General features: G+C 33.0%; 1 protein-coding gene across 2 annotated transcripts in view; it reads right to left on the bottom strand.

The window, feature by feature from the left end:
• CDC42BPB (CDC42 binding protein kinase beta) overlaps window positions 1-26,299 on the bottom strand; it is a 152,044-nt gene that overhangs the window by 100,637 nt on the left and 25,108 nt on the right. For both annotated transcript variants that reach the window (XM_051978322.1, XM_051978321.1), the window contains exons 2-3: window positions 14,602-14,693; window positions 2,205-2,288 (exon numbers count right to left, since the gene is read on the bottom strand). In XM_051978322.1, coding sequence (XP_051834282.1) covers window positions 2,205-2,288; window positions 14,602-14,693 — 176 coding nt within the window. The remainder of the gene's footprint in view (window positions 1-2,204; window positions 2,289-14,601; window positions 14,694-26,299) is intronic.

Genomic DNA, 26,299 nt, shown 5'->3' with positions numbered 1-26,299 from the left:
GTAAAATATTACAGAGATGAAAAATAGTAAAGGGATAAAACCAAATTTTAAACAACTTGCAAGAGGCCAATCTGAACAATTCTGAAGGTGTTTAAGAATAAAACTGTGAGGAAAAACAAAGATGGAAAAGATCTGTAAGCACTTTTTAATATTCTTCAGCATCAAAGAAGAGTTTAAACTCTAACATTGTTATTACAGATATAAGTATGAGGAGCTAGAAATTATACTTTAGAAACAATGTAAAAAACTTGACTAGACAAAAAAGCATAGACAATTAAGAATGCTGAAAGACTCATTCTAAAGAGGTTATACCAAAGACATGAGAAGAAAATTCTCAAAAATCTTATTACTAACCTTCTGCAAGGCAAAAAAGTAAATAAAAAAACTAATAAAAGGCATTTATTAAACCCTCATTATGTGCAAACACTGGTGAAATAAACAAAAAAATAAAGCAATCCCTGTTCTCAATGAGCTCCCAGTCAAAGGCAAAAGTCCTTTAAGTTTCAGCTGCAAATCAGATGGAAAAATCCCATGGTCTCTAGGGTATAGAGAGCAATGCATTTGCTTTTATGCCACTTCTATTTACAAAACTGTATGTTTCTGATTTTTAACCATTTGACAGTATCAAGGACTTTGGTTAAAAGAAAAAAAAAATAAAAGGACTTTCTTTTCTGAGTCCTCATTAGTTATGGTTGCTGAAAAAGTAATCTCAAGGGCAAGGCATTAGTTACTGAGGAGTCTAGGAAAGATCTCCTTCCAAAGGTGAAATATGACCTGAAGCATGAAGGAAGTGAGAGAAACTAAGAATAGCTGGGGAGACATTCCAGTCATAGGGTCAGAAGGTCCAGAGACAAAGAACCCAGAGATGGTTCGTCATGCTCATGGAATAGTAAGCATTCTAGTGGAAAATAAGGGAAAGAATTAGAATTTATTAAAGATATAATATGTGAAAAGCACTACGATACAAAGCTGGTATGATACAGACATTACTTTAAAAAAAGAACACTGTATGGTAGAAAAAATGCTAGTCTTAGAAAGAGGAAAGTTCAAATTCTAGTTCCAACACTTAATCTCACCGAGTCTGTTTCCTCATTAGTATAATGGGGATTATATTTGCACTACTTACTCCACCTGGCTGTGGTGGAGAAAGTACCTTAAAAAATCTTGAAGAGTTTCTATCTATAAATATGTATTACTATTATTGCAATTTAATGAGAGAATACACATAACAATAAGTACAATGGAATGGAGGATAAGTACAAAAAAATTAGAAACTGAGTTTTTTGAAAAAAGTAAAATCCTTTTTAAGGTATAGTGATCAGAGAAGGATTCTTGGAGAAGATATATTGAGCCTTAAAATAAGAAACAGAATTCAAGATAATAAGATTTCACACAAAGTTTTTAAAGGGTGAATGTTGAGAACTATCTTTGCACATATTATGAAAAATAAAAAATTATTTTAAAAAATAAGTTTTCAAACAGATATCATGAAAGGAATCATTAAATTAGGAATAGTAAGTGCTGTAAAGAGTAAGACAATTAGGATGACTTTTTGGTCTATGTTGAGGTTGAAGTTATGCCAGGATAATGAAGCCAGGCTATCATTAAATTAGGAATAGTAAGTGCTGTAAAGAGTAAGACAATTAGGATGACTTTTTGGTCTATGTTGAGGTTGAAGTTATGCCAGGATAATGAAGCCAGGCTATCTTTTCAGTGAAAGAGGGGATAAAGGATTTGAGTACTACAGAAGCAAGGGCAAAATAGGTGATGTAAAGAATGTAGAAAAGGTTTAGTTCAGGCATTATGATAAACAGGGTATAGAATAAACAAGAGATAAATAAAAAGGTTTGCTAAGCAGCAGTGAAGTTTTTAAACGCAAGTTCTGACTTCCATTTTCATTCATTCATTTTGCTTCTAAACTAGAAACACAATAAAAACCTAAAACTTCCACCAAAATTTAATTTGTCTTTATAGTAATTCCAAATCTAGTCAATATAATTCAAAGTAAAATGTAGGTCAGACTATTTAAAAGATGACTACACAATAAAATTGAGAATAAAAGATCCCAAAAAGTTCTTCTTTATCTGAAAGAATGAAAAAGTAACAAAAGTATATGGGTTAGATCTCAAAGAGCAAGAGCTTCACTTTGATATTCTCTTATAACACATTTAAAATTCTATTATGTTGGGACATGTAATTCTTACCTCTGCTCTTTTTAACATTTCCCACTTATTGAGAATCTTCATTGCATAAATGCGTTCAGTGTTTTTCATTTTAACCACAGCAACCTGAAAAATAAATGTTGGTTAACAAAAATGGATTTAAAAGGGAATAAAAATTATGAATGTTTTATTAAAAGGAAAATAAAACATTGATTTTCCTGAATTTTGGGGAAATAAATTGTCCTTGATAGCTGAAGGTTTTTTTTTCCAATTATGAATTTAAAATTTTTTTAAAAAATAGATGCTTTCCTGACTTCTCAATCAGAATATAATGAGTTTACCCTACTTTTATCAATCACTACATTATGAAATATGCATTATATCTATAAAATATGCAGTGATGCTTTTAAAATCTATGTATGTACATGGAACTGTTTATCTTTATACCAAATGATTCCAGAATATGCTTGAGAAGTCATCATGCCTGTTTAAAAATTTTTTGCCTTTAATGTCAGGTCAGCCTCTTGCAATCCCCTCACCTTTTAAACTTATTTTTTTCACTAATATGGATATGGAAATAAAATATCTAAAACCATTATAGATATGTGCAAAGTAAGAATTAAAGATAGGAAGTAAAAAAATACATGAATTTTGAAAGAGCTTAAATGTTTGTTTTTTTTGCTAAATTCTTTAAAGTTTAAGTTTTTTTTTCCCTTTTCCTTCTTGATTCTTGCCATTCTAGAAAATCTAGAATTTCTTCTAGAAAAATAAGTTATTACAATATCACAGCTATAATAGTTTACTATCCAAACACTAGTTTATTATGAACTAAAGGAATTACAGTCAATCATTTTTCTAGGAAAAAAATCATTTTTCTATATTCTAAAAATATATTGAATACATCATGTCTGATCATCACATGCTATTTCCACATACAATATTCATAATGACCCTGAAAGAACATGTGGGGGGGAAATTTTCTATCGACATAAAATAATAAATAGCACACAAAGAGGTAGATATTGTCTATAAGTGGAGAACTGAAATCTGCAGTTAGAATTTCTATTTAATGAACCACATCTCTACATTGTATAATAACTTACAAAACAGACGATATGGGGCTTTTATATCATAAGAGTTTATATCAAGCATCTTCTCTGCTAAAGAACTTAATTCAGAATTCAGTCACACATGTTTCAAATTGAAAGAATATTTATCAGTCCACAAATTAGACATTTCAGTAAAAAAAAAGGATGTTGTAAAACATGACAGAATTTTTATTTGTATGTTCTAAATAGAACTTATTAGAAATTATTTACAAGCAATATGATCCTGAGAATCTTCCTTACCTCTAATTTTAAAAGCCCCAAACCTTCTATTAGAGAATATGGCAAGAAATAAGATGCGATCTATTTCAAAAATATTTGTTGATATTGTTAGTTGTTTTAGTCATGTCTAACTTTTCATGACCCCATCTAGGGTTTCCAGTAACTAAAAGTTACTGGAGTGTCTGTCATTTCTTTCTCCAGTTCATGTTACATATGAGGTAATTGAGGCAAATAGGGTTAAGTGACTTGATCAGGGTCACACAGCTTAGTAAGTATTGATGCCAGATTTAAATTCAAAAAGGTGAGTATTACTGACTCTAGGCCCAGCACTCTATCCACTGTACCACTTAACTATACTTCAAAAATACAATGTTATGGAACAAAATATTTAAAAGGCACTCCAAAAAAGATGAAGAAAAAATGTTTCTCAAAGCATTAATTTTATCATTTCTTTTCAAAACATTTTCATTTTAAGCCTTATTGATTCCAAACTTCTCGTTTAAAAAAGCTACTCATGGGTGATTCAAGTCAATTCCAATAGACTTGTGACAGAAAGTGCCATCCACATTCATAAAGAGAACTATGGGAACTGAATGTGATTCAAAGCATAGCATTATCACCTTTTGGTTGTTTTTACTGTTGTTAGTTTTCTCTTACTTGGGTTTTTTTTTTCACTTGATTTGATTTTTCTGGCACAGAATGACAAATATGGAAATATGTTTGGAAGAACTGCACATGTTTAACCTATATCGAATTGCTTGCTGTCTTGGGGGAAAGGAGGAGAAAAATTTGGAACACAAGGTTTTGCAAAGGTGAATGTTGAAAACTATCTCTGCATGTATTTGGAAAAATAAATAACATAATAAAAAAAAGTTTTTTAAACCCAACATAGATAAAAATAAATGGAGAAAACGTTTTTTAAAAATTATATCTGAATTTGCCTTTAAAAAAAAAAAACTTTATCTCCTTCACTCTCAACACACATTTTTACAAATGAATTCTTTTAATTTTTATAGTTATAAATATTGAACACAAATATAATTACTGGCATGTTAGCACAAATAATCAGCAATTTGGGATAACTATGTGCTAGTACAATTATGGCTCTCTTTTCTGTAAACAATGGTCCTAAAATATTTCAAAATTCTACATCTTTCAAAATTAAACTTCTAGAATTGAAGGATTAAAAATGAAAACACTTTTAGGCATAACTGACTCACAATATCAAGATACTTTAACAAGTTATTTTAAAAAGCACATCTTAAAATTCCACACTAAGTCAGAGAAGAGGTTCTTTTATCTCATTTTATCTCTGGTAATAAACAAGATTAAAACTCCCTGCTCATACTTTAAAATAAAATTATTCATGTATGGTTCTTAGGGAAAAAAAGCCACTAAATCCAGTTTCTTTTATATCTATTTTATAATAAAAGATATGAACAAATATACAAGTGGATACATTCCTATCCAGACTCTAAAATCTATGCTTATACTGCAATTTAGACTCCTGAGGGTGGTACCAGAGAAGAAAGGTGAGAAAAAGAATGGGCTGGAATAATTATAGTCCATATTTACATAGTACATTGTGATTTTTGAAAAAAACTTATTATATATGCTCTCTGACAATGAACAAAACCCAGAAAGGAAAGAGTTTAGTCTGAGCAAATTCCAGTTTTGTAAGGATTTTAATATCCAATGGCATCAGGCACTAGAGATATATCTACTGGAATATATTCAATTAATTCTTTTTTGTAAGATAAAAAATGTAATAGTCATATTTTCTCAGACTATTTGTTTTTTAAATTATACTAACAATGAACTGACATGTCAGTTCATTGAGATACCTTTAATTGGTAAGTCAAATTGGAGAGATCACAATGAAATAAGAATTTCCAAGGTCAAATTAAATTTGGATAAGTCCCTTACATTTAATACAGAAAAGCAGTTCTCCTTTGAAAGGCAGCATAGCAAACAGAAAAGACATTAAACCTGGAAGATTTGGGTTTAAGTCCTAAGCTTAAAGACTTTCAATTTCCTTAACTGTGAAATGGAAATAACAATATGTATACTACCTAAATCACAGAGCTACCATAAAGATCAAACAAAATGATGTATATAAAAGCATTATTATAAAAGTTGTTATTTAAAGCAACAGTAAATTCTCTGACAAAGGTCAGATATGTAAGATATATAGAGAATGAACACATATATATATATATAACAGTAGTTCAAAGAAGACCAAATATTATTCTCTAAAGCAGTGGTTCTCAAAGTATAGTCTAGAGAATCCTGGGGATCTCTGAAACCCTTTTAGAGGGTCTACAAATTAAAAAATAGTTTTTATTTCCAACATGGCAAATGTCTATAAATATAATACAGATAAAAACGCTTTGGAGAGATCCTCAATAATTTTTAATAGGATAAAGATACTGAAAACAAAAGTTTGAGAACCACTGCTCTAAAGGATATGAGCAAACAATTCTCAAAAGAACTGCAAACTATTAATTATATGAAAGACTGCTTCAAATCATTACTAAGAGAAATCCACATTAAGACAACTCTTAAGTTTCATCTCATATATTCCAAGACAATTGGAAAAGATAACAAAAAAAACGAAAATAGGACATGTTGGAATTATAGGAAAAAATCAAGCACACAAATAAACTGTTAGTGAAACAGTGAATCAATCCAACCATTTTGGAAAGCAATTTGTAATTATGCTGAGAAATTAACTAAACTCTGATACACTTCGACAGAAATCCCACTGGCTAAGCAGCTGAATCCTATCTAGAAGTCAATGATTAAAAAGAGGTCCGATTAAACCAAAACAGCAGTACTTTTTGTAGTAGCAAAGTATTGGAAACAAAGTAGATGCTAATTGACTGGGAAATGATTAAATAAACTGTGAACATTAATAGAGAATATGAAAAATACAAGGAAGTATGAAAAAGACTTACATAAACAGAGAATAAAATAAGTGGAACAGAGAAACAATATAATTAGAACATAAATCTAAATGGAAAAAACAAACAAATGAAACTAAATGCTGTGAAATTATGATCAAATTTAGCCCCAAAGAAGAGATGTGAAAATGTACCTGCTTCCATTCTTTCATGGGCTATGGATGTAAAACACTGTAAGTAAAGTTAGAGGTGGACACTGTGTTGGTGAGTTTCACTGAACTGATGGGGTTTTTTGTTTGCCTTTTTTTTTTCTTTGGCCTATTTTGTTCTTTGTTGTAAGAGTCAGCCTTGTGGGAAAAATAAGTTGAAAATAGATATCAAAACACTTTTTTTTTAAAGGAGCAAATGTAGACAAGGATAAGAAATTTCAATATTGTTTTTAAAAATTGATTTTTTGTTTATGCTTATTGTATCATATTCATTTTCAAAATTATCTCTCAGTATGTTCTCAAATGTTATAAAGACTGAAAAACATGGAAGGAAAAAAAAAAAGCAAAAGAGCCAAACCAACATACACAACTATGTCTGAGGGAATATGAAATATTCTATATTCAATCTCTAACTTTTATAATGAAAAAAGAAAGGTATATTTTTTCAACTGTACTCTGGCACCAAGACTTATCAAATATATTGCATTTAGTTTCACTGTATTTTTGTATCCATTTACATTACTAAAAATTTTATATGAGTGATTATATATCATTTTCTGCTTATTTCCATGTTTCTCTGAACTCCTAATATTCATCATTTTTTAAAGTCCAGAAATATAACATTGGTGTTCTACAATTTGTTTAGCCATTATCCGATGGAGGGGCACACAAAAAATTTTTCAAACCAAATGTTCAATATAAAATGCTATGAATATTCTGGTATATTTAGGAATTTCCCTTTCTGTCTTTACCTCCCTTTTAGTCCAAGTCAAGGAAAAAGATCTAAAATCAAGATTGTGAACAATTTGGTCCCTTTTCTTTTTTAAGCATAATTCCAAATTGTTTTCCAAATTTATTGGACAAATTTACAGCTCCAACAGCAGTGTATTAACATATTTGTCTTCCTGTAGCCTCTCCAGCAACAGCTCCATCTTTTGGTCATATTTACCAACTTGCTGAAGGAATATTTAAAAATTCTTTGGTGAATTGAAAATATTAAGAAATAATATTTTCCTCTAAAAATTCTTTTAAAAAATCCTTGGGAAAAATGAGGGACAATTCTTTTTTTATTTAAAGGAAAAAGCAAAATCATTAGTGAATTGATAAAGAAATTCAACAAAATTCAACAAAAAATATCTTGTCTAGACATTGAGGAAGAGAACCAACATTTGAGCTTGCTAACACAAATAAAAACATAGTCTTCAGAGGTTAAAGAGTTTACATTCTAATGAGGAAAAACAAAACACAGAAAGGGGGTTAGGGAAGAGGATGAGAGGGGGTAATTTTGAAGCCAGGAGAATAAGGAAGGAAAGTTGGTTTTGAGTTACTCTACAAAATGGAAGCTCCAGGAGGAATTCACCAATGCGAAGACCTTGTAAAGGGATATGCCAAGGTGAGCAGACCACAAGATGCTTAAGTTGTTACTGAATAAAGCAGATTCAAGCATGGAAGGAAGTTTAAAAATGAGCCAATAATAGAAGAATCAAGGTTCTGAAATACAATGAAGATAAAATTGCTTTTCTACTCCTAGAAGGAAGATTAGAGTAAGGTATTCCATAAAGTACCTTCTTTAACTCTACAAGCTACTCTCATCAACTCTTATTTAATTTAGATCATCAAAATAAGACTTCTGGGAGGAAACATACTGATTGATTCCTTAGGGAAAGTGGTCCATATGTTATTACATAACAATGTATAGTTTTTTTCCTCTGAGATTATGTTACCTAAAATTGCATGGAGCAAAGCTACGTTGGAGGACATAGGGAAATATATCAGTTTGGATTCCTCTCTCTCCAAGTTAGAAATAGCTTGGATATAGATTAATGGGGAATAAAATTGTAACTGGCAACTGGTGCATAAATACAAGAGTACAGTATTGGTATTAATAGTTTGTTCTTTAATAAAAGAAAACTCTAGTTTGTATTTTTATCACTGCTAGTGATTTGGAGAAATCTTTCAAATGATAAGCAATTTACAATTTTTTCCAGGATCATTTGTTCATAATATTTCACAATGTAGGCTTACATATTTGAATTCCCTAAATAGAGAATCAGAACCATATCAAAAATACTTAATGAAATTTTTTTTTTCAATTAAGTTGCTCTTCTTGCCCTAGCTGCACTTACTTTGTGTAAAAGCCTTCCAACTTCATGATCAATTTTGTTTTCTTCTGTGCCTTTAATTAAGAATTTTATTCTAACCTTTTTTGTGAAAGGTTCCTGATTTCACTCTCTTCTAGTTTGTTTTTTTTTTTTTTAATGTGACTTTTAGGGGCAGCTAGGTGGTGCAGTAGATAGAGTACCAGCCCTGAAGTCAGGAGGACTTGAGTTCAAATCTAGTCTCAGACTTACTTAACCCCAATTGCCTCAGCAAAACAAACAAATAAATTAAATGAATGAATAAACAAAAAAATTGAATAAAATAAAATGTGACTTTTAATTTTAACTTCAAAAAAACTCCATCCACTTTTAGTTTATTGTGGTAATATGTTGTAAGACGCCTATTTTGTGGCTACTGCTCGAATTTTCCTAATAACTCTTATCTAATAAGTAATTTTTCTAAAGTTTATCAAACTCTTAGATTATATCGTCCACATCTGAGTGTTGTCTATCTAATAATGTTTTCCTCTGATTCATTTTCTAAAAACTAGTATAAAATGCCTTTCACAGTTACTACTTTAAAATGAGGTTTGGAAGTACAATTATATCTTCATTGATACTTTTTTGCACTATTTTCCTTGAGATTCTAACTTTTTTTTTTTTTTTTTTTGGCTGAGGCAACTGGGGTTATGTTACATGCCCAGGGTCACACAGCTAGGAAGTGTTAAGTGTCTGAGGCAATATCTGAACTCAGATCCTCCTGATTTCAGGGCTGGTGCTCTATCCACTGAGCTACCTAGCTGCCTCTATTCTTTATTTTCTTTAGAGAGTTGGGTTTGTTGGCAAATGGCTCACAAATATTCATATATTTTAATGGGATTTCCATACTTACCTCTTGGATTTTTAAAAATTGCTGATGGTAATGCTAACTACTTTTGCATATTTACTTTGTGTCCTCTGCTCTAGAATTTAGTTATTGCTTCATTTAGTTTCTTTGCTTAATCTCTGGAACTTGACAAGAAAAAAATCACATTGTCTACAAATAGGGATAATTTCATGTCTTCTATGCCAAATATTTAGGCCATTAATATATTTCATTTACCTTGCAACTCTTCCTCATTATTTCTAGAACTATGTCAAGTACTGTTTTAGGAATAAAGAATTCCTGGAAAAAAATTCTAATTTTCTCCTTAGCAAATAATGACTACCTAAAAGGTAGTTTTAAAGAAATGTTTACTATCATCAGCAAACCTTTAGTACCTACATCTCAAGTTTTCAAGTTGTAGGTTTTTACCATATATGTGCTTTTGAGAAGATTTTTCTGCATCTACTTATATGATCTTCTGATTCAGAATGATTTTGCTTTTAATATATTTTACCTCACATGTTTTCCTAATGTTGAATCATTGTTATATCATTAGTATTAATCCAACTTGTTCATGGTGAATCATTTTTTGGATATGTTATTACAGTCTCTCGCTTGCTAGAATTTTATTTAAAATTACTGCATATTTCATTAGTTATAATGATTTGAAATTCAGTTTCTTTGTTTTAGCCATTCCTAGTTTGTATATTAAATATTTGTCCAATAAATCAATTTTGGTAGGATGTTTTCTTTTTCAATTTGGAAATAACCTAATATTGCAGAGACATTACACCTGAAACATGACAGAATTCATCTAGAAATCTAGCTGTATGAAAAGTTTTATCTGTTAGTTCTTTTGTGGCATGTTTATTTTCTTTTTCTAAAAATGAATTAAGATCTACATTCACGATTGAGTATTTTATGTTATATGTAGGTAAGCTTTCATTTGGGCAGATAGTGGATAGAACACTGGGGTTGGAATCTGGAAGACTCGTCTTCATGGGTTCAAATCCTTCCTTAGAGACTTATTAGCTATGTGACCCTGCACTTACCCTCTTTGCGTCAGTTCCTAATTTGTAAAATGAGCTAGACAAAGAAATGGTAAAATGTTTCTTTGCCAAAAAATTCAAAAATGGGGTTAGGAAGAGTCAGACAATTGAACCATCATTCTTCATTTCTTTTTTATTTTCAGTGGCTAGTAGGTTTTAATAATTCTGAAAAATGCATTTCATTTCCTTTTCCTTTTTTTTTTTTTTTTTTGGTGGGGAGGGGAAGAACAGATTAGATAAAGGTTTAGTGATAACCTTTTTTTTTTTTTTTTTTAAAGCAGTTTTTAGGGGCAGCTAAATGGCACAGTAGAGCACTAGCTCTGAAGTCAGGAGGACTTCAGTTCAAATAGAATCTCAGACACTTATTAAGACTTCCTAGCTATGTGACTTAACCCCAATTGCCTCACATTCACATGCAATTTTTTTTTAATTTAAAAATAAAGTTTTAGAAATATAATTTCTGTAGCCTTCTCCTCCCCTTTTACTTTTTATTCCTCTGATTTTCAAGATTTCCCCTCCATATATATTTTAGACTTGATTTTTCCATTTTTAAAAGCAGTATGTCATTAATGCTCTTTATTTTGTCAGTTACATTTTCAGATAGTATTTTTTCCTTGAAGATAGTTTCAGCTATACCCCAGAAATTTCATCATATTGTTTCAATGTTTTTCTTCTTTACATGGGTTATTTTATTTGTGATTTATTCCTGATTCATTTATTATGCAGGATGTCATTATTAAATCTTCATTTAGTTTTGTCTTGTGTACTATTTTTGTCTTATGAACTTTAAAGGATTGCTTTTAGTATTTAGCATTTCTGCTTTTTTACATTTATTTATAAGTTCTCCGTACCCATGCATGTGAAATTTTTGGAAAGGTAACATGTGGCAATGAGAAATATGTATTTAATATTATAGATCAGAAGATACCATAAATTTGTTAGCTGTAAGCTTTCCAGTTAGTCTCTAATATTGATTCTGTAAGTTCTCAGATGTGTTTAAGTCAGCACTTTGTTCTTATACTGTACACACAGAGTAAGTTTTGTTTATACTCAGTCAATAAGCATTTATTAAAAACCTAATAGGCATCAGGCACCGTTGCTAAGCTCTAGAGATATAAAAAGAGGCAAAAAACAGTCTGCACGCAAGGAGCCCACAATCTAACTGGGGAGACAACAAGCAAGGGAAGGTAGAAGAATTAAGAAGGATTGGGAAAAAATTTTAGCTGGGACTTAAAGAAAGCCAGAGTAGTTTGAAAGCAAGGAGTAGGAGGAGGCAGAGGAGTACATTCTGTACATGCAGGGCAACCAAAGAAAATATCCTGAGCTAAGGGATAAAGCTTCTTCTTCATGGGGCACCAAGTAAGCCAGTGTCATAGGATCAAAGACTACTATGTAAGAAAATTAAGTTATGAAAAAGAAAGGGGCATAAGAATAGGAAGAGCTTTGAACACTAGAGGATTTTTTATATGATCCTTGAGGTAATGGAAGCACTGGGGTTTACTGAGTATGAAGATGACATGGTTAGACTAGTGTGCTTTATACCAATACTTTAGAAAAATTACTTTGATGCTAGTCTATTCCCATAAACTCTAATCCTCTCTTTTTTACACATGTCCTATTCCAAGTTCATTGATTTTATTAAAAATTTATAACTCCTCTTAAATTGGGATCAATTTATTTTGAGATAATTCCTTAAATATTTTTCTTTAGTTGAATGTCAATCTTTTTTCACTGATGATTAGGGTCAGTTTGTTATGTTATTTTGGGTTACTTTAATATTCCATTTTTCTGAGGAATAATCTTGGGCTATTCAAACTGGCACACCCCATACATATTAAAATAATTCTCCTTCAAACTTTATTCTGGAAATTTTGACATTTTTCACTACCCACAATTTTGAGGGTTTTCTCCGACAGCAACCTGCAGGTTTCATCAATGAAAGCAATGTTGTCTAAATTTAAAAGTTCTAGGCAGCTTTCACATATTTTTTCCTTCAGGTTTTTAATTTATGTTTTTCTGAGAGATATATAATACTTATATTATTTCTATTATTTTGCCTACAAGGTCAGTCCTGATGGTTTGCATAGATTTCATGTTTTCTTTTAAAATGCTGTCTTTTGCCAACTGTTTTCCATTTATGTATTTTTTATACAAAATTTTTATTCTCCCTCAGAGCTACTTATTTCTCTTTTGAATTATTCTTTATTTCTTACTATTATTTGCAGAAGTCTTCTTTTCATCACGAAATTCTGGGTCATTTTCCTTTAAAATAGCCTACTTATTCATAGTATTTTGGTTCATCTTTACATTTTGCTCCTTTTTCCCTTATGTCTTCACAAAATTAATCTTATCTGCTTTAAGTTAAGGTTTTATTTGGGTGTTTTGCCTTAGCTATTTAGTCTTTCAGATTCTCATTTTACCAGCTACTTGTTTATGGTTTACCTCTTCAGTCTTCAGAGTATTTCTGCAGAAACCTTCAAGGACTCAGTTTCTTAAATTGCGGTTTAACAACCCTATATGGAGTCTTGTAACTGAATATGGGGATCATAAAATTATGATTTATTGTCAGTAAAGATTTGATTTGTATGACTAGTTTACATACTTATATACTCAGGATCACGTAAAAATTTCTCAAGCAAAATGGGGTCATGAGTGGAAAAAATTAAGAAGCCCTGTTCTTTAGACTATGTACATATTCCTCATCCTCCTTGACTTTTGAGAGATCGTGAGGACCTGTTTTGGGGAGTTTGCCAAAAGTAAATTCTGAGCGAAAAGGACTAGTCTTGTGTATATAACCAGTTTCCTCTTCTTCAAGCATGAAAATTCTTTTCCCCTCTCTAGCTTTGCTTTTGTCTTCCACCTCCCTCCTCAACTCCAAATACTTTCCTTTTTCTTTGGGTATATGGGGAAAATTAGAGTCTGCAACTTCTTGTGGGGCATTTCAGACTGAATTACTATTTGGAGGGAGGGCAGGCAAAGAAAACTTATTATTCCAGGTATGTGTAGTGAGCTGAAGGAGAATTGGGAGGCATCTCTAAGTATTAAGTTCTCCAATGTTATTTAATGGGTTAACTTGAGCAGTGTTCCTGACTTATCTGACAAAATGAACTTAAGTTACACTATATCTGAAGCATAATTTCATATCCTGAAGGTTTTTAGGTTGCAGAAGTTTTGAGAGAATTTGACTAAATGTGTAGATGTTTTCCAACTCGTGTGATTCTTAATCATAACTTCTCTTTATTCAATTCAACAAACATTTATTAAGTGCTTACTAAATGCAAGGAATTACACTAAGAAGTAAGGATACAGACAAAAATAAAGAGCAGCAACCCTCAAGCAGTTGGCATCCTACCAAACATACTTATTTGATACATATTCTGCTTCCTAACTGTCATTATACAAACCAGTACAATTTAATGTGTACAACATATTGTGTGGTGTACTGCCAGTGAAATACGGATAGCTATGAATGGAACAAAATGTTTTAGTGGCTTATTGATTCTAGAATAAGAGAAGTTCTGCATATTAATTAGGACTACACAGCACTAAACCTATTTTAGTACAAAATAATTCTTACTTAAAGATCTGAGAAAAAGTTATCTTTTATGCTTCCTGGTATTCAGGAAGGGTTGGCTTCATTTGGTGTACACACTTTATATTGCTGTAACTCAGCCTTCACTGTATTTAAGACAGGAAATATCAAACCTCCTACTACTATTTCATTATGCAAAAGTTCTCTAAGGTAATTAATCAAATTTTATATATTCCCTAATCATCATGTAAATACAGCACTGTTACTTTGTTAGTCTTACCTCTACCTTTTGGCAATTGCATGAAAACCTAACAATAGCCTAATTGTTTGTCTAATTACTACATTAAATATACTTGCTCCCTCCCCAAAGGAGAGGGAAAAAAAAATTCAACAACTGGAGATACTTAATTTTAAATACAGTGGGCCTTAGTTTTAAAATTAAAGTTTACCTTACCTCACCAAATGCACCTCTTCCAATTACTTTAATTATTTCAAAGTCATCTCGATGAAGCTGCATTTCCTTCACCAGTTGTGTGAATGGCTTTGCTACAAATAAAAATGTAAAATTAAAGCTTAAACCAGTGCACCTGTAAATTTTAATTCTACATGAAATAAGTTTGGCTGATTACAATAACTAATTAAGTACTTAGCACTGTGGGGGGGAAAGACAAATTAATTTATAAATTTTTAAGTCATTATTTAACTTAAATACTCCCAAAAAATCTCTATGTAGAAAGATTCCCAAAACTGACAATCCAATAAAAGATAAAACTACAATTAGGTTAGACAGTTTATTGTCGTGGAATCTAGTCTGAATTAATATTGAGATGAGTAGTGATGCCATACTTCCTCAGACCCATGTTCAATCAGGTGAATGACAAATGCATAAAAAGGATATGCTAGATAAATGTAGGAGCCATCCTTCAACAATGGTACTCTCAAAAGATGAATAAGGATGGTTAAAGAGTAAAAATAAAGGTCCCACAGATATCAAAATATATAAAACAATACTTTTTGTTACAAAGAGCTGGAAACAAAGTAGATGCTCGATCTATTTTGCTTATTCTAATAAAAGGAAATTAAAGCTGGCACTATGGACAGAATGATGAAAATGGAAACAAGATTTCAAATTCTGCTTCAGACACTAGCTGTGTCACCCAGAGCAAATCACTTAATCTGTCTGTGCTTCAGTTTCCTTATTGTAAAATGAAGGGATTGGGTGGCCTCTAATGTTGCTTCTGGTTCTAAACGTCAAATTCTAAGATGCTATAAATTTCCAAGCTTACACAGACACTAAGAGCACTGAAAAGGGCTTCAGTTTATCACCTGTCTCAACAATATATCTCTCATATCACTGCTACTATACTAGAGAGTGTTAAAGGCTTACAAAATTATAAAGTGATAATTGTATAATTGCTAGAAATCAAGTGAAATGACAAGTATACAGATGCCTTTATTCACCAAACAGAAAAAGAACCAAGAGTCCAGGGGTTTCTCCTTTAGTAGATACAAGACAAGTTTCTGTTTCCAAATGAACAAGGGACTAAGTGCAGAAAAAAATTAACTGATTGTATCCAAAAAAAAAAAAAAAGCATTAAAATCCCAGCTTTGTCATTCACAAGCTCTCAGCTAATTCAGTTTCAATTGATCCAACATGGGCAGAAGCAGCTACACCCAAAGAAAGAACACTGGGACATGAATATAAACTGCTTGCATTTTTGTTTTTCTTCCCGGATTATTTATACCTTTTGAATTCAATTCTCCCTGTGCAACAAGAAAACTGTTCGGTTCTGCACATATATATTGTATCCAGGATATACTGTAACCTATTCAACATGTAAAGGATTGCTTGCCATCTGGGGGAGGGGGTGGAGGGAGGGAGGGGAAAAATCGGAACAGAAGTGAATGCAAGTGATAATGTTGTAAAAAATTATCCTGGCATGAGTTCTAGCAATAAAAAGTTATTTAAAAAAAAAAAAAAAGAGAAGACAAGCTCTCTAGACCTCAATTTTCTCATGAAAGGACAGATAAGATGATTCACAATGTCTTTAACAATTGCCTCAACCATAAGTTGTCCAGAGGAGCACTTGAGCTTTTCGAATATATATCCCCAGTACCCAGCATAGAATGTAGCCAGGCCCTGAATAAATGTTTGTTCATTGGCTAATTGGTTGGTTGAATAACTAATAAATCTTCTGGTTCAGAGGAAGGAAGTGAAAGCAAATGAAGAGGGAGAGAGATAAGGGATAGATAATTAGAATGAAGATAATATAGATAGAAAAGATAATCAAGAGAAAAAATATAAGCTGCATGGGAACATTGAGTTTAAAGAGAGGAGACTCTCCCTCTCCTGATTCTATTTACTTTTTAATTTATTTTTATTTAACTCACTTATTACCCTTTGAAGACCTTGAGGTTCTGATTAGACACTTTTTTTCCTTCCTATTAAGATATTAGCACATTCTAATAGGGCAACATCATTATATAGCTCCATTCAGCTGACAAAATGTAAATTTACTGTGGGTTTTTCTTGCCTCTTCTATTAATATTTCAAAGTTGCTGGCTTTTTCATTAGAAAGACTTGAAAGTCCTCTATTCCATTAAAGATCCATTTACCCCATAGGATAACACTGGGCTTTGCAAGGTAAATCATTCTTGGTTATATAAGCCTGTGTCTTATTATGCCTTTTGAAATGTTGTATTCCAGAATCTCTCCTTTATGGCAGAAACTGCTAGATCTCCTGTAGTCTTAATTGTGATTCCTTAAACTACTACTTTCTGAATGCTTATAGTATATTTTTCTTTGGGAGTTTCCCTTTTGTGGATTCTTTTAAGAAACTAAATTCTTTCCTAATTTTCCTATTACTGTTTGGAGTACCATCATTATCAACCTGGGTTTTTTCCTCTACTCCTCATTCTTGCACTCCCATATCCAATTGTTGCTAAGTTCTATCAAGATTTGTTGAATAAATTCTCTTCTTTCTGACACCATCACTACCCTGGTCAAGGACTCCATCAAGTTAGACCTATTGTTTATTCTTCATTCTTAAGGTCAACCATGGCACATCAGGGAGGTGATGCCATGCCACGCAAATGAGGTGGATTTAAGTGAGAGAAGGCTAGAAAGTCACCAGTCTCACTTTGTTCTTCAGAGCTATTTGAATACAGTGGCAAGATATAGATCAGGCCAACTGGAGATAGTCCTGGTTACAGTGCGACTCTTTGACAAGTCATACCTAAAATATTATAAAAGCCTCCTGGTTAGTCTCCCTGTAGCAAGACTTTCCTCGCTCCAGTCCATTCTCCATTGATCAAGTCATGCTTTCTTTCCCCAATTTAATAAATTCAGTGGCTTATTATTATCTCTAGAATTAAGCACAAAAACTTCTGTTTGGTGTCTAAATTCTGTCCCTTCTTTCCTACCTGTCTCCATACTACTTTTCCAAACTTCTTACATCATATACCCCACCCTACCCTTCCTCCATATATAGTAATACTGCCTTCCTTGTTCTTCAAATAAGATACATCTCCAGGCATTTTCAGACTTTCCTCCATGACAGAAATTCTCTGCTACTTCATCTCTACTTCTTGACTTCCTTCAAATTCCAGATAAAATTCCATCTTCTACACAAATCTTTTCCAATCTCTTTTAACTTCTCTTACCTTTCCTCTGCTATTATCTACAATTTATCCTGTACATGTCTTGTTTACATTTATTTGTACTAGATTGTGAGCTCCTTGGGGGCATTTCTTTTTGTCTTTCTTTGTAACTTCCCTGTTAGGATTCTTACAAGATGCTAAGTCAGTTATCTAATTTAGCATGGTACTTAATAGTTCTCTAGCTCACTAATGTATTTAGTACTTACTGGAGTTCTACAAGATTCACACCTTTAAGAGAGTATATATAAGCTAGGAGCCTCAACCAGGATTGGGTCCAGGAGATTCACAAGTCAGAGAGGACAAACCCACTCTTGGAGGCAGAGACAGATTCATTCCATTTTCTACCTTTGTGCTGGTTGCAGGTTGAAGCTGGCAGAGGCAAAGGATTAGTGGCAGGAGTTCTTGGAACCAAGGAGAAAGATTAAGCCTCTAAGAAAGCCAACTGGGCTATTTTCAAGGAAACAATAAAGGATCTGGACTTTAATTCCTAGCTGCATTTGGGGTGATTACATTGAACTGAAACGAAGGCTGCTCCCAGAAGTTCCCCAGGAAACCTGCTCCCAAAGAACATTATAATTTTGAGAAGAATATTACACTTCCCCCCTCTTTAGCTTAATACAATAGGAATTAATACAGGAAGTGAACATTAGGAGCTTAATAAATGCTTTTCAACTTTCTAACTTCACTTTTCCTTCTGATTTTAATAGACTTCAAAATTTTTCATTTATGCTTTCTGGAAAACATATACAGGACTTTTTCTCACTATGATTTTCAGGAGTCCAGTTATTCTTAAATTGTATTTCCTTGACCTGTTTTCCAAGCCAGTGGTTTTTGTTATGCAATTTCACAATCTGTTCCATATTTTGATTTTCTTCTAACATTTCTTGAGATTTCATGGAGTCATTGGTTTGTCTTTGATCTATTCAAGTTTTGAGGGACTCTTTAAAAAAAGAAAAAAAACAGCTTTTTATTTTTTCAAAATACAGGCAAAAAAATTTTCAATATTCATCCTGGCAAAACCCTGTGTTCCAATTTTTTCTCTTTCCCTTTCTCATCCCCTTTCCCTAGACAGCAAGTAATAATTCTTCTAAACATATTTCTACATTTATCATTCTGCACAAGAAAAACAGATCAAAAGGGGAAAAAAAATGAGGGGAAAAAACAACAAACAACATTTTAAAAAGTGAAAACACTATGTTGTAATCCACACTCAGTCCCTACAGTCCTTTCTCTAGATGTAGATGGTTCTAACTCCATCACAAATCTTTTGGAATTGGCCTGAATTACCTCATTGTTGAAAAGAACCAAGTCCATCACAGTTGATCAACGGATAGCTCTTGTAAGCTACTTAGTCTCCAATTTTTTCCTCGAAAAAGAATTGTTATTTCATCTCTATGTAAAAGAATTTACATAGTCTTTGTGCAAAGTACATTTTTCCTTTGGATCCCTATATACAATTTTTACAATTACTTCTTTTGGGACATTTTTAGATTAGCTATAAGAATATACCTGTTTTCTTTTTATATGCTCATTTTGGAACTTTAGTTCCTATATCAGGCTTTTGTGCTAGAGCCAGGATCTATCCCCGGTAACATTATTTCAAGTGGTAAATTCAGACCTGCTTTTCACTCTTTTTATTATTGTTTGCTTACATTTTTGTTTTCCTTCTCAGATTTTTTTTTTCTTTCTAGATCTGATTTTTCTTGTGCAGCAAGATAACTATATAAATATGCATACATATATTGGATTTAACATATATTTTAACATATTTAACATGTATTGGACTATGTGCCATCTAGGGGAGGGAGGGGAAAATATGGAACAGAAGGTTTTGCAAGGGTCGATGCTGAAAAAATTACCCATGTATATGTTTTATAAATAAAAAACTATAATTTAAAAAAAAGAAAAAAGAAAATTCAGACCAGCTTAGTATCTCTCTAGTTCACCTAAGGTTCTATAATGAACTATATCTTCCAGTGTTAAGTTGCCAGATCGTTTTTGGTTCAAAGCATCATCTTCAGGGCAGTTTGATAGAACACAGCTATGAAGTCAGGAGGACTTAAGTTCAAAGCACTATCTTCCTGAGATTTTCTACCATCTTATGGAAAAAGGTATCTCAGAAACCCTTGGGCCTGGCCTAATCTGATCTTAAACTGTGCTGTGCTCTTCATTTCTTCTTTCATTGAGCTGTGGATCCCGAACATTTCCAACATACCCACCTCTGGAGCTTTCTGACTATTTTCTTGAAGAACCCTCTGCTTTTAGTGCTTTAAAAGACAAAGTCTTGCAGGTTACATATTCCTCCAGCTGGTCTCTAGTTATGCTGGGAGACCGTCTTGGACTGGTTATGGATTTTTTCCTTGCATAGAGTCTAGGCACTACTGACATCTTGTGCAATTCTACAGTAAAATAAATAGCTTGATATAGTTTCTCACTGATTTTTTTTTACTATTAATGAGTCTAATGTGAATTTTAGGGTTTTGCTGGAGCATGTAGGAGCTGAGTTTTAGACATATATAACATAGACGTGGCTCAGTGGTGCATTGGATAAAGTGTTGAGGCCAGAGTTAGGAAGACCTGAGTACAAATCCAGTCTTAGATACTTACAAGCTTAGAGATCATGGGTAAGTCAAATGACTTCTGTCTGCTTTAGTTTTCTCAAATATAAACTGGGATAATAACAGCATCTACCTCCTACCTCACAAAGAAGTTGTGAAAATCAAATGAGGTGATATTTGGTAAAGTGCTTAGCACACTGCCTGACACACAGATGGCACTTAATAAATGCCTCCTATTCAGGCAACCATTTTGGTCAACTGTGCTATCAATTAAAGTTTTAATTATTAGAATACATCTAAATTTGTGAAAACCTTAGTACCTACTATAAAAACTATAAAAATAAGAGAAGTGATGGATTTAGGGTGCAAATTGAAACTTTTTGTTGGGACATGGACAATATAAATTTCTTAAGACTTTACATATTTGTTACAAGGGTTCCATTTTCATTCCCCCCTCCCCCCATTGGGCAAGTGAACTAGGATTTTTTTTTTGACTGAGACAACTGGGGTTAAGTGACTTGCCCAGGGTCACACATCTAGGAAATTTTAGGAGTCTGAAGCCAGATTTGAACTCAAGTGCTTCTGACTTCAGGGCTGGTACTCTATCCCTAGTTGCCCCTATTTATTAATTTTTAAAATTAATTTGGAAACAAAAGATTGCTGGAAAAAGATATTCAATACAATTGATTTCTCCTCTTTAAATCTTTTGCAACCTAGATTCCAAATTCATCATTCAACTGAAATTACTCTTTCCGATGTTAATAATTATTTCTTAATTGCCAAATTTAAATCTCAAAATCTCAGATCTTAATTCTCATAACCCTTACCTTTTTTTCTCTAATCTAAAAGCTCTGCACTTTGACAATGATATCACTGGAAGTTTTCACTCTGAGATGACCAAGTGATGCTTTCTGGTTTCACTTTGCTCTCTGGTTATAATAGTTTCTTGAAATGTTTTACAAAATGAGTCAAATGATTCTGGATAATTTCTCTTTGAACTATTTTTAAAGGTGAGTTGGCATTTATATTGTACCTTAAATTTTCTTCTATCTTTCCAATCTTTTGATTTAAAAACTCATTTCTCAGATCATTAGGTTGGGTATTTTCTGTATGGCCTATTCTAATTTTCAAGGAATACTCGAAAAAGGTTTCCATCTTCCAGCATATGAATCTTTCTCATTATTTTCTCCCTAGATTTCATTTCATTTAACATTACATTTTTGTAATCATGCTTCATTCCTTCCAAATACTCTTGAAGTCCCTGAGGCAAGATCAATTTTTTTTTTCTATGAAGCTCTACTCCTTTCTTTGTGGATTCTCAACTTGGGCTTCTCTCTAAGTAATTTCTCCATTTTATTGGGCTTGAACATCATGCTTCCTAGATGCTAGTCCAGCTGCTCTTCACATTGGACATTTCATCTTTCATCCCTTAACCTCTGGACAGGCTCTCCCCAATGTCTCACATGCATTTTATCATCACCTCTACTTTTGGAATCCCTAATATCCTTCAAAGCTCAGTTCAAACTCCATCTAATACATGAGGGCTTTTCTGACCCTTGGCCTATGATAGTACCTCCCCCTTCACTAATCTAGTATTTTGAATATACTTATATGTATACATGCCCTGCTTCTGACACCCAGACATACACTGGCTATGTGACCCTAAGCAAATTACTTCTTAACAAGCTCTTAAATAGTTTGAGATTATCTATTTTAAGTCACTTGCCAATCACCATGTATAGAAAGAAATTCTCACTAGAGCTTCTAATTAATATCTTCTATCTGGCAACAGGCTTATTTTCTTTTTGTTTTTGTATCCTCAAAGCCCAGCATAGTGCCTGGTGGAATAAGTGCCCATTGATCAAAGGACTCATTATACTTCCATAATCAAGGGACTACAATTTTATCTATTAGGAGGTGGTCTTTTTGAGTCACTTTGACAGAAAAATTCATAATCCTGTGACCAATTTGGTGTTAAACCTCCCCAGATTTAGCCTGGCTAATCTACAGAGGATAAAAATAGTGTCTATTGCCTGGCCAGACTGTTCGGATTTGCCAAAACTTGCAATTCATTAGCATGGTCTTTTAAGTCAGTCCAGTCACCTTTATACACTAGAATAAGATAACCAAATAGACTTTTAATGGATTCCAAAAAGATAAGTTAAATAAAATGTTAATATTAAATCTTCATAAATAATTTCCTTTTATAAAAATTGGATTGTTTTAGACATATATATGTTGTTTGCATGCTTGATAATCTTTAAAAAGTTGGCTGCCTGTCATTTTCTACCATTCTGAAGTTGAAGGTCTTAGAAAGTATTATTTTACATGCAATTTCCAAAAGGCTTCACTTTGAAGACATAGCTACACTAGATTAATAGTAGTATCCCTTTCAGATAAGGGACAATTATGTGTGAATTTAAGAAACCTCAAAATCAGCTAAAAATTTCTATCTAGTGCATTTAGAATTGTGGATACAATGTATTAAAAATGGGAACTCAAAAGTATTTCTCACAATTCCAATTGTAACAATTCCAAAGTATCTATTTTAAGCACTCTGTGGCAAGAGCATATGAGATAAACACGAAACTGTATTTCAGGCTTCCTATGATAGATGTGGTGTACTTTATTTTGTTTATGAATGACCCAGAACTGTAATTTCATCATTCTTATATAAGTCCCAGTGGGAAAACTCCCTCCAGCAGTGCTGAACAGCAACTTATTTGTAACTTATAGTCTTAGAGTTGCCTCAGATATCTAAAAGGTAAGTGACTTGACCACAGTATTATGTAACTGAGCCAGAACTAACCCAGATCTCCAGAAGTTTTTTCTGAATATTATGTGCATCCTTCTTAATACTTAAGGTGAAAAATAATTTGTATTAAAATTCAATGATAGAGGTGGAGCCACAATTGCAGAATAAAGGGAGGAACTTGCCTTATCTTTTGCCTAAACCACTCCAAATTCCTTTAAAATAATGTCTCTAAACAAATTTTAGAGAACCAAAACACCCAAAAAAAGTGGGGTAGAACATGTTCCAGTTGAAAGCAATTTAGAAGGTCACCAGAAAAGATCTGTGACACCAGGATGATAGTCCAGTGGGCAATATATGCCATTGCAGCCTTGAACCCAAACCCACCATTAGCTAAGCAGGACCTATGAACCAGTAGCAATATGGGTGGTTTCCAGATCTCTCAGCCCAGAAATACGAAAAAGGATTTTGAAGATCAGCAAAAAAGGTCTGCGGAACCAGGGTGGGACCCCAGCACAAAATCCCAGCACAGGCCATACCAGTGCAGACCCAGACCCAGATGCAACCACAGCCCAGGCCCCAGTTTCAGAGAAACAGGACCTCTGAATCAGTAGCAGTGCTGGAAGCTTCTGCACCTCTAGGCTAGGGGACACCAGGGAGGCCTTGGAAGATCTGCAGAGAGGGTCTGTGGTAACTGGGTGAGAGTTTGATGCTTCTAAGTCCTTTGACAAAGTGATCTTGTGAGGTGATGCAGTCTATTCCTCTGCCCCAAGAATGTGTTCCTAGACAGAAGAGGCCTCTCTGGTTCTGTACCTAAATTCTACATTCAGTTCTTGGTGGCCACAAGGAAGTCCCTGCTTGGGGCACTCCGATTCCTTCAACAAGGATATGCATAGAAACCTGGGGAAGGAAAGGGTCTCCCTCAATCCATGTAATTCCCAGAGTCGTCCAAGTAAACAATATCCCCATCTTTAATATCCCCATTACCAGAACTCCCCAGCTTGGAATTAATCCTGGAGTCAACAAAGCAGGACTCACTTTTAGCACACTAGATCTTATAGCTACAGGGGGCAGGGACACAATTAGCAACTCCAGGGCAGAAAAGCATGCTTGTGGTCAGGTCCTTAAAAGGATTTGTAAAAACAGCTGCACAAAACTCCAGAAACTTGGGACAATGCATCCTCTATTCTGGAAACAGAGCTCTACTGAGTTAAAAGCAGAGTAATAGACTAGGAAAATGAGCAGGCAAGTGAAAAACGATTCTGATCTTTGAAAGCCACTATGGTGACAAGGAAGATCAAAACACACACTCAGAAGATGATAATAAAGTCAAAGCTTCTATATCCAAAGCCTCCAAGAAAATTAAGAATTGGGCTCAAACCATGAAAGATTCAACAAGGACTTTGAAAATCAAGACGGACGGAGGAAAAATTGAAAAAAGAATTGAGTGTTGCAAAAGGAAATACAAAAAACTAATGAGGAGAAGAATGCCTTAAAAAGCAAAATTGGCAATTTGGAAAAGGAGGTATAAAAGTTCACTGAGGAAAATAATTCCTTAAAAATTAGAATTGAGCAAAAAGAAGCTAATGATTTTATGAGAAATCAAGATATAAAGCAAAACAAAAATATGATAAAAATAGACAAAAATGTGAAATATCTCAATGAAAAAACAAGTGATTGGAAAATATATCCAGGAGAGAGAATTTTAAAATTATTGATCTAATACTGATGCTGAGTCAAACAAGCAGAATTAGAAACACAATGTATACAGTAACAGCAAGATTATTTGACAATCAACTATAAAAGACTTGGTTCTTCTCAGCGATTTGGTGATCCAAGGCAATCCCAATAAACTTTGGATAGAAAATGCCATCTGCATCCAAAAAGACAACTATAGCAATTGAATGTAGTAAATCAATACATGCTATGTTCATTTCTTTCTTGCTTTTTTTTCCTTGCACATTGATTTTTTTCTTTTATTCTGATTTTCTCTCTCAAAATGATTCATAAAGAAATGTGTATTTAAAAAGCTATTTTATGTGTGTAACCAGGAAAATAGATAAATAAATGTTTTTAAAATTATTTTACTACCTGAAAATCGTGATTAAAAAAAAAAAAAATCCCAGACATAATCTTTCAAGAACTTACAAAAGAAAACTGTCCTGATATTCTAGAATCAGAGGCTAAAAAAGAAATTGAAAGAATCCACCAATCATCTCCTGAAGGAGATGCCAAAATGAAAACTCCCAGGACAAACTCCCAGCTCAAAGGAGAAAAGATTAAAAGCATCCAGAAAGAAACAATTCAAATGTAGTAGAGCCAGTCAGTATAACACAAGATTTAGCATCTTCTACATTAAAGGACCAGAGGGCTTGGAATACAATATTCCAAAGAGCAATGGATCTAGGATCCCAACCAAACAAAACTAAGAATAATCTTTCAGAGGAAAGGTCATTCAATGAAATAGAGGATTTTCAAGCATTTGTGATGAAAATACCAGAGCTGAATGGAAAACCTGATTTTTCAAATACAGAACTCTGGAGAACCATAAGGAAGTAATCAGGAAAGTGATATCATAAGGAACTTTTAATAAATGTTCATCTGTTTACATTCTTACATGGGAGGATAATACTTGTAATTCACTAGAACTTTCTCATTATCAGTATTATTATTAGTTATTATTATATGTTAGTATTATTATTAGCTATTAGTCATTATTAGCATTATTATTAGTTAGAAGTATTTAGAGGGCATAGATGTGAATTGAATATGAAATGATAATATCTTTTTAAAAAATGACAAAATTAAGGGGTGAGAAAGGAATGTACTGGGAGAAAGGGAAAGGGAGAAATAGAATGGTGCAAATTATCTGTCATAAAAAAGAGGCAAGAAAAAGCTTTTACAGTGGAGAAGAAGAGGAAGAAGGAAGAGGGAGTGAAAGAATCTTACTCTCAACAGAACTGGCTCAAAGAAGAAATAAAAAACATACTCAATATGGGTTTAAACATCTATCTCAACCCGTAAGAAAATAGAAGAGAAATAGAATATGGGAAGAGGGGGGAGGGTGATAAAAGAGAGGGCATATTGTAGAAGGGAATGGTCAGTACCAAAAGACTTTTAAGGAGGAACAGGGTAAAAGAAGAGTGAGAATAAATGGGCAGAAATACAGTTAGCAAAAGCAA

Source organism: Antechinus flavipes, chromosome 2 (genome assembly GCF_016432865.1).
Source record: "Antechinus flavipes isolate AdamAnt ecotype Samford, QLD, Australia chromosome 2, AdamAnt_v2, whole genome shotgun sequence".
Lineage (NCBI taxonomy): Eukaryota > Metazoa > Chordata > Mammalia > Dasyuromorphia > Dasyuridae > Antechinus > Antechinus flavipes.
The sequence above is the reverse complement of the archived record's forward strand: the minus strand, read 5'-3'. Positions and strand labels throughout refer to the sequence as shown.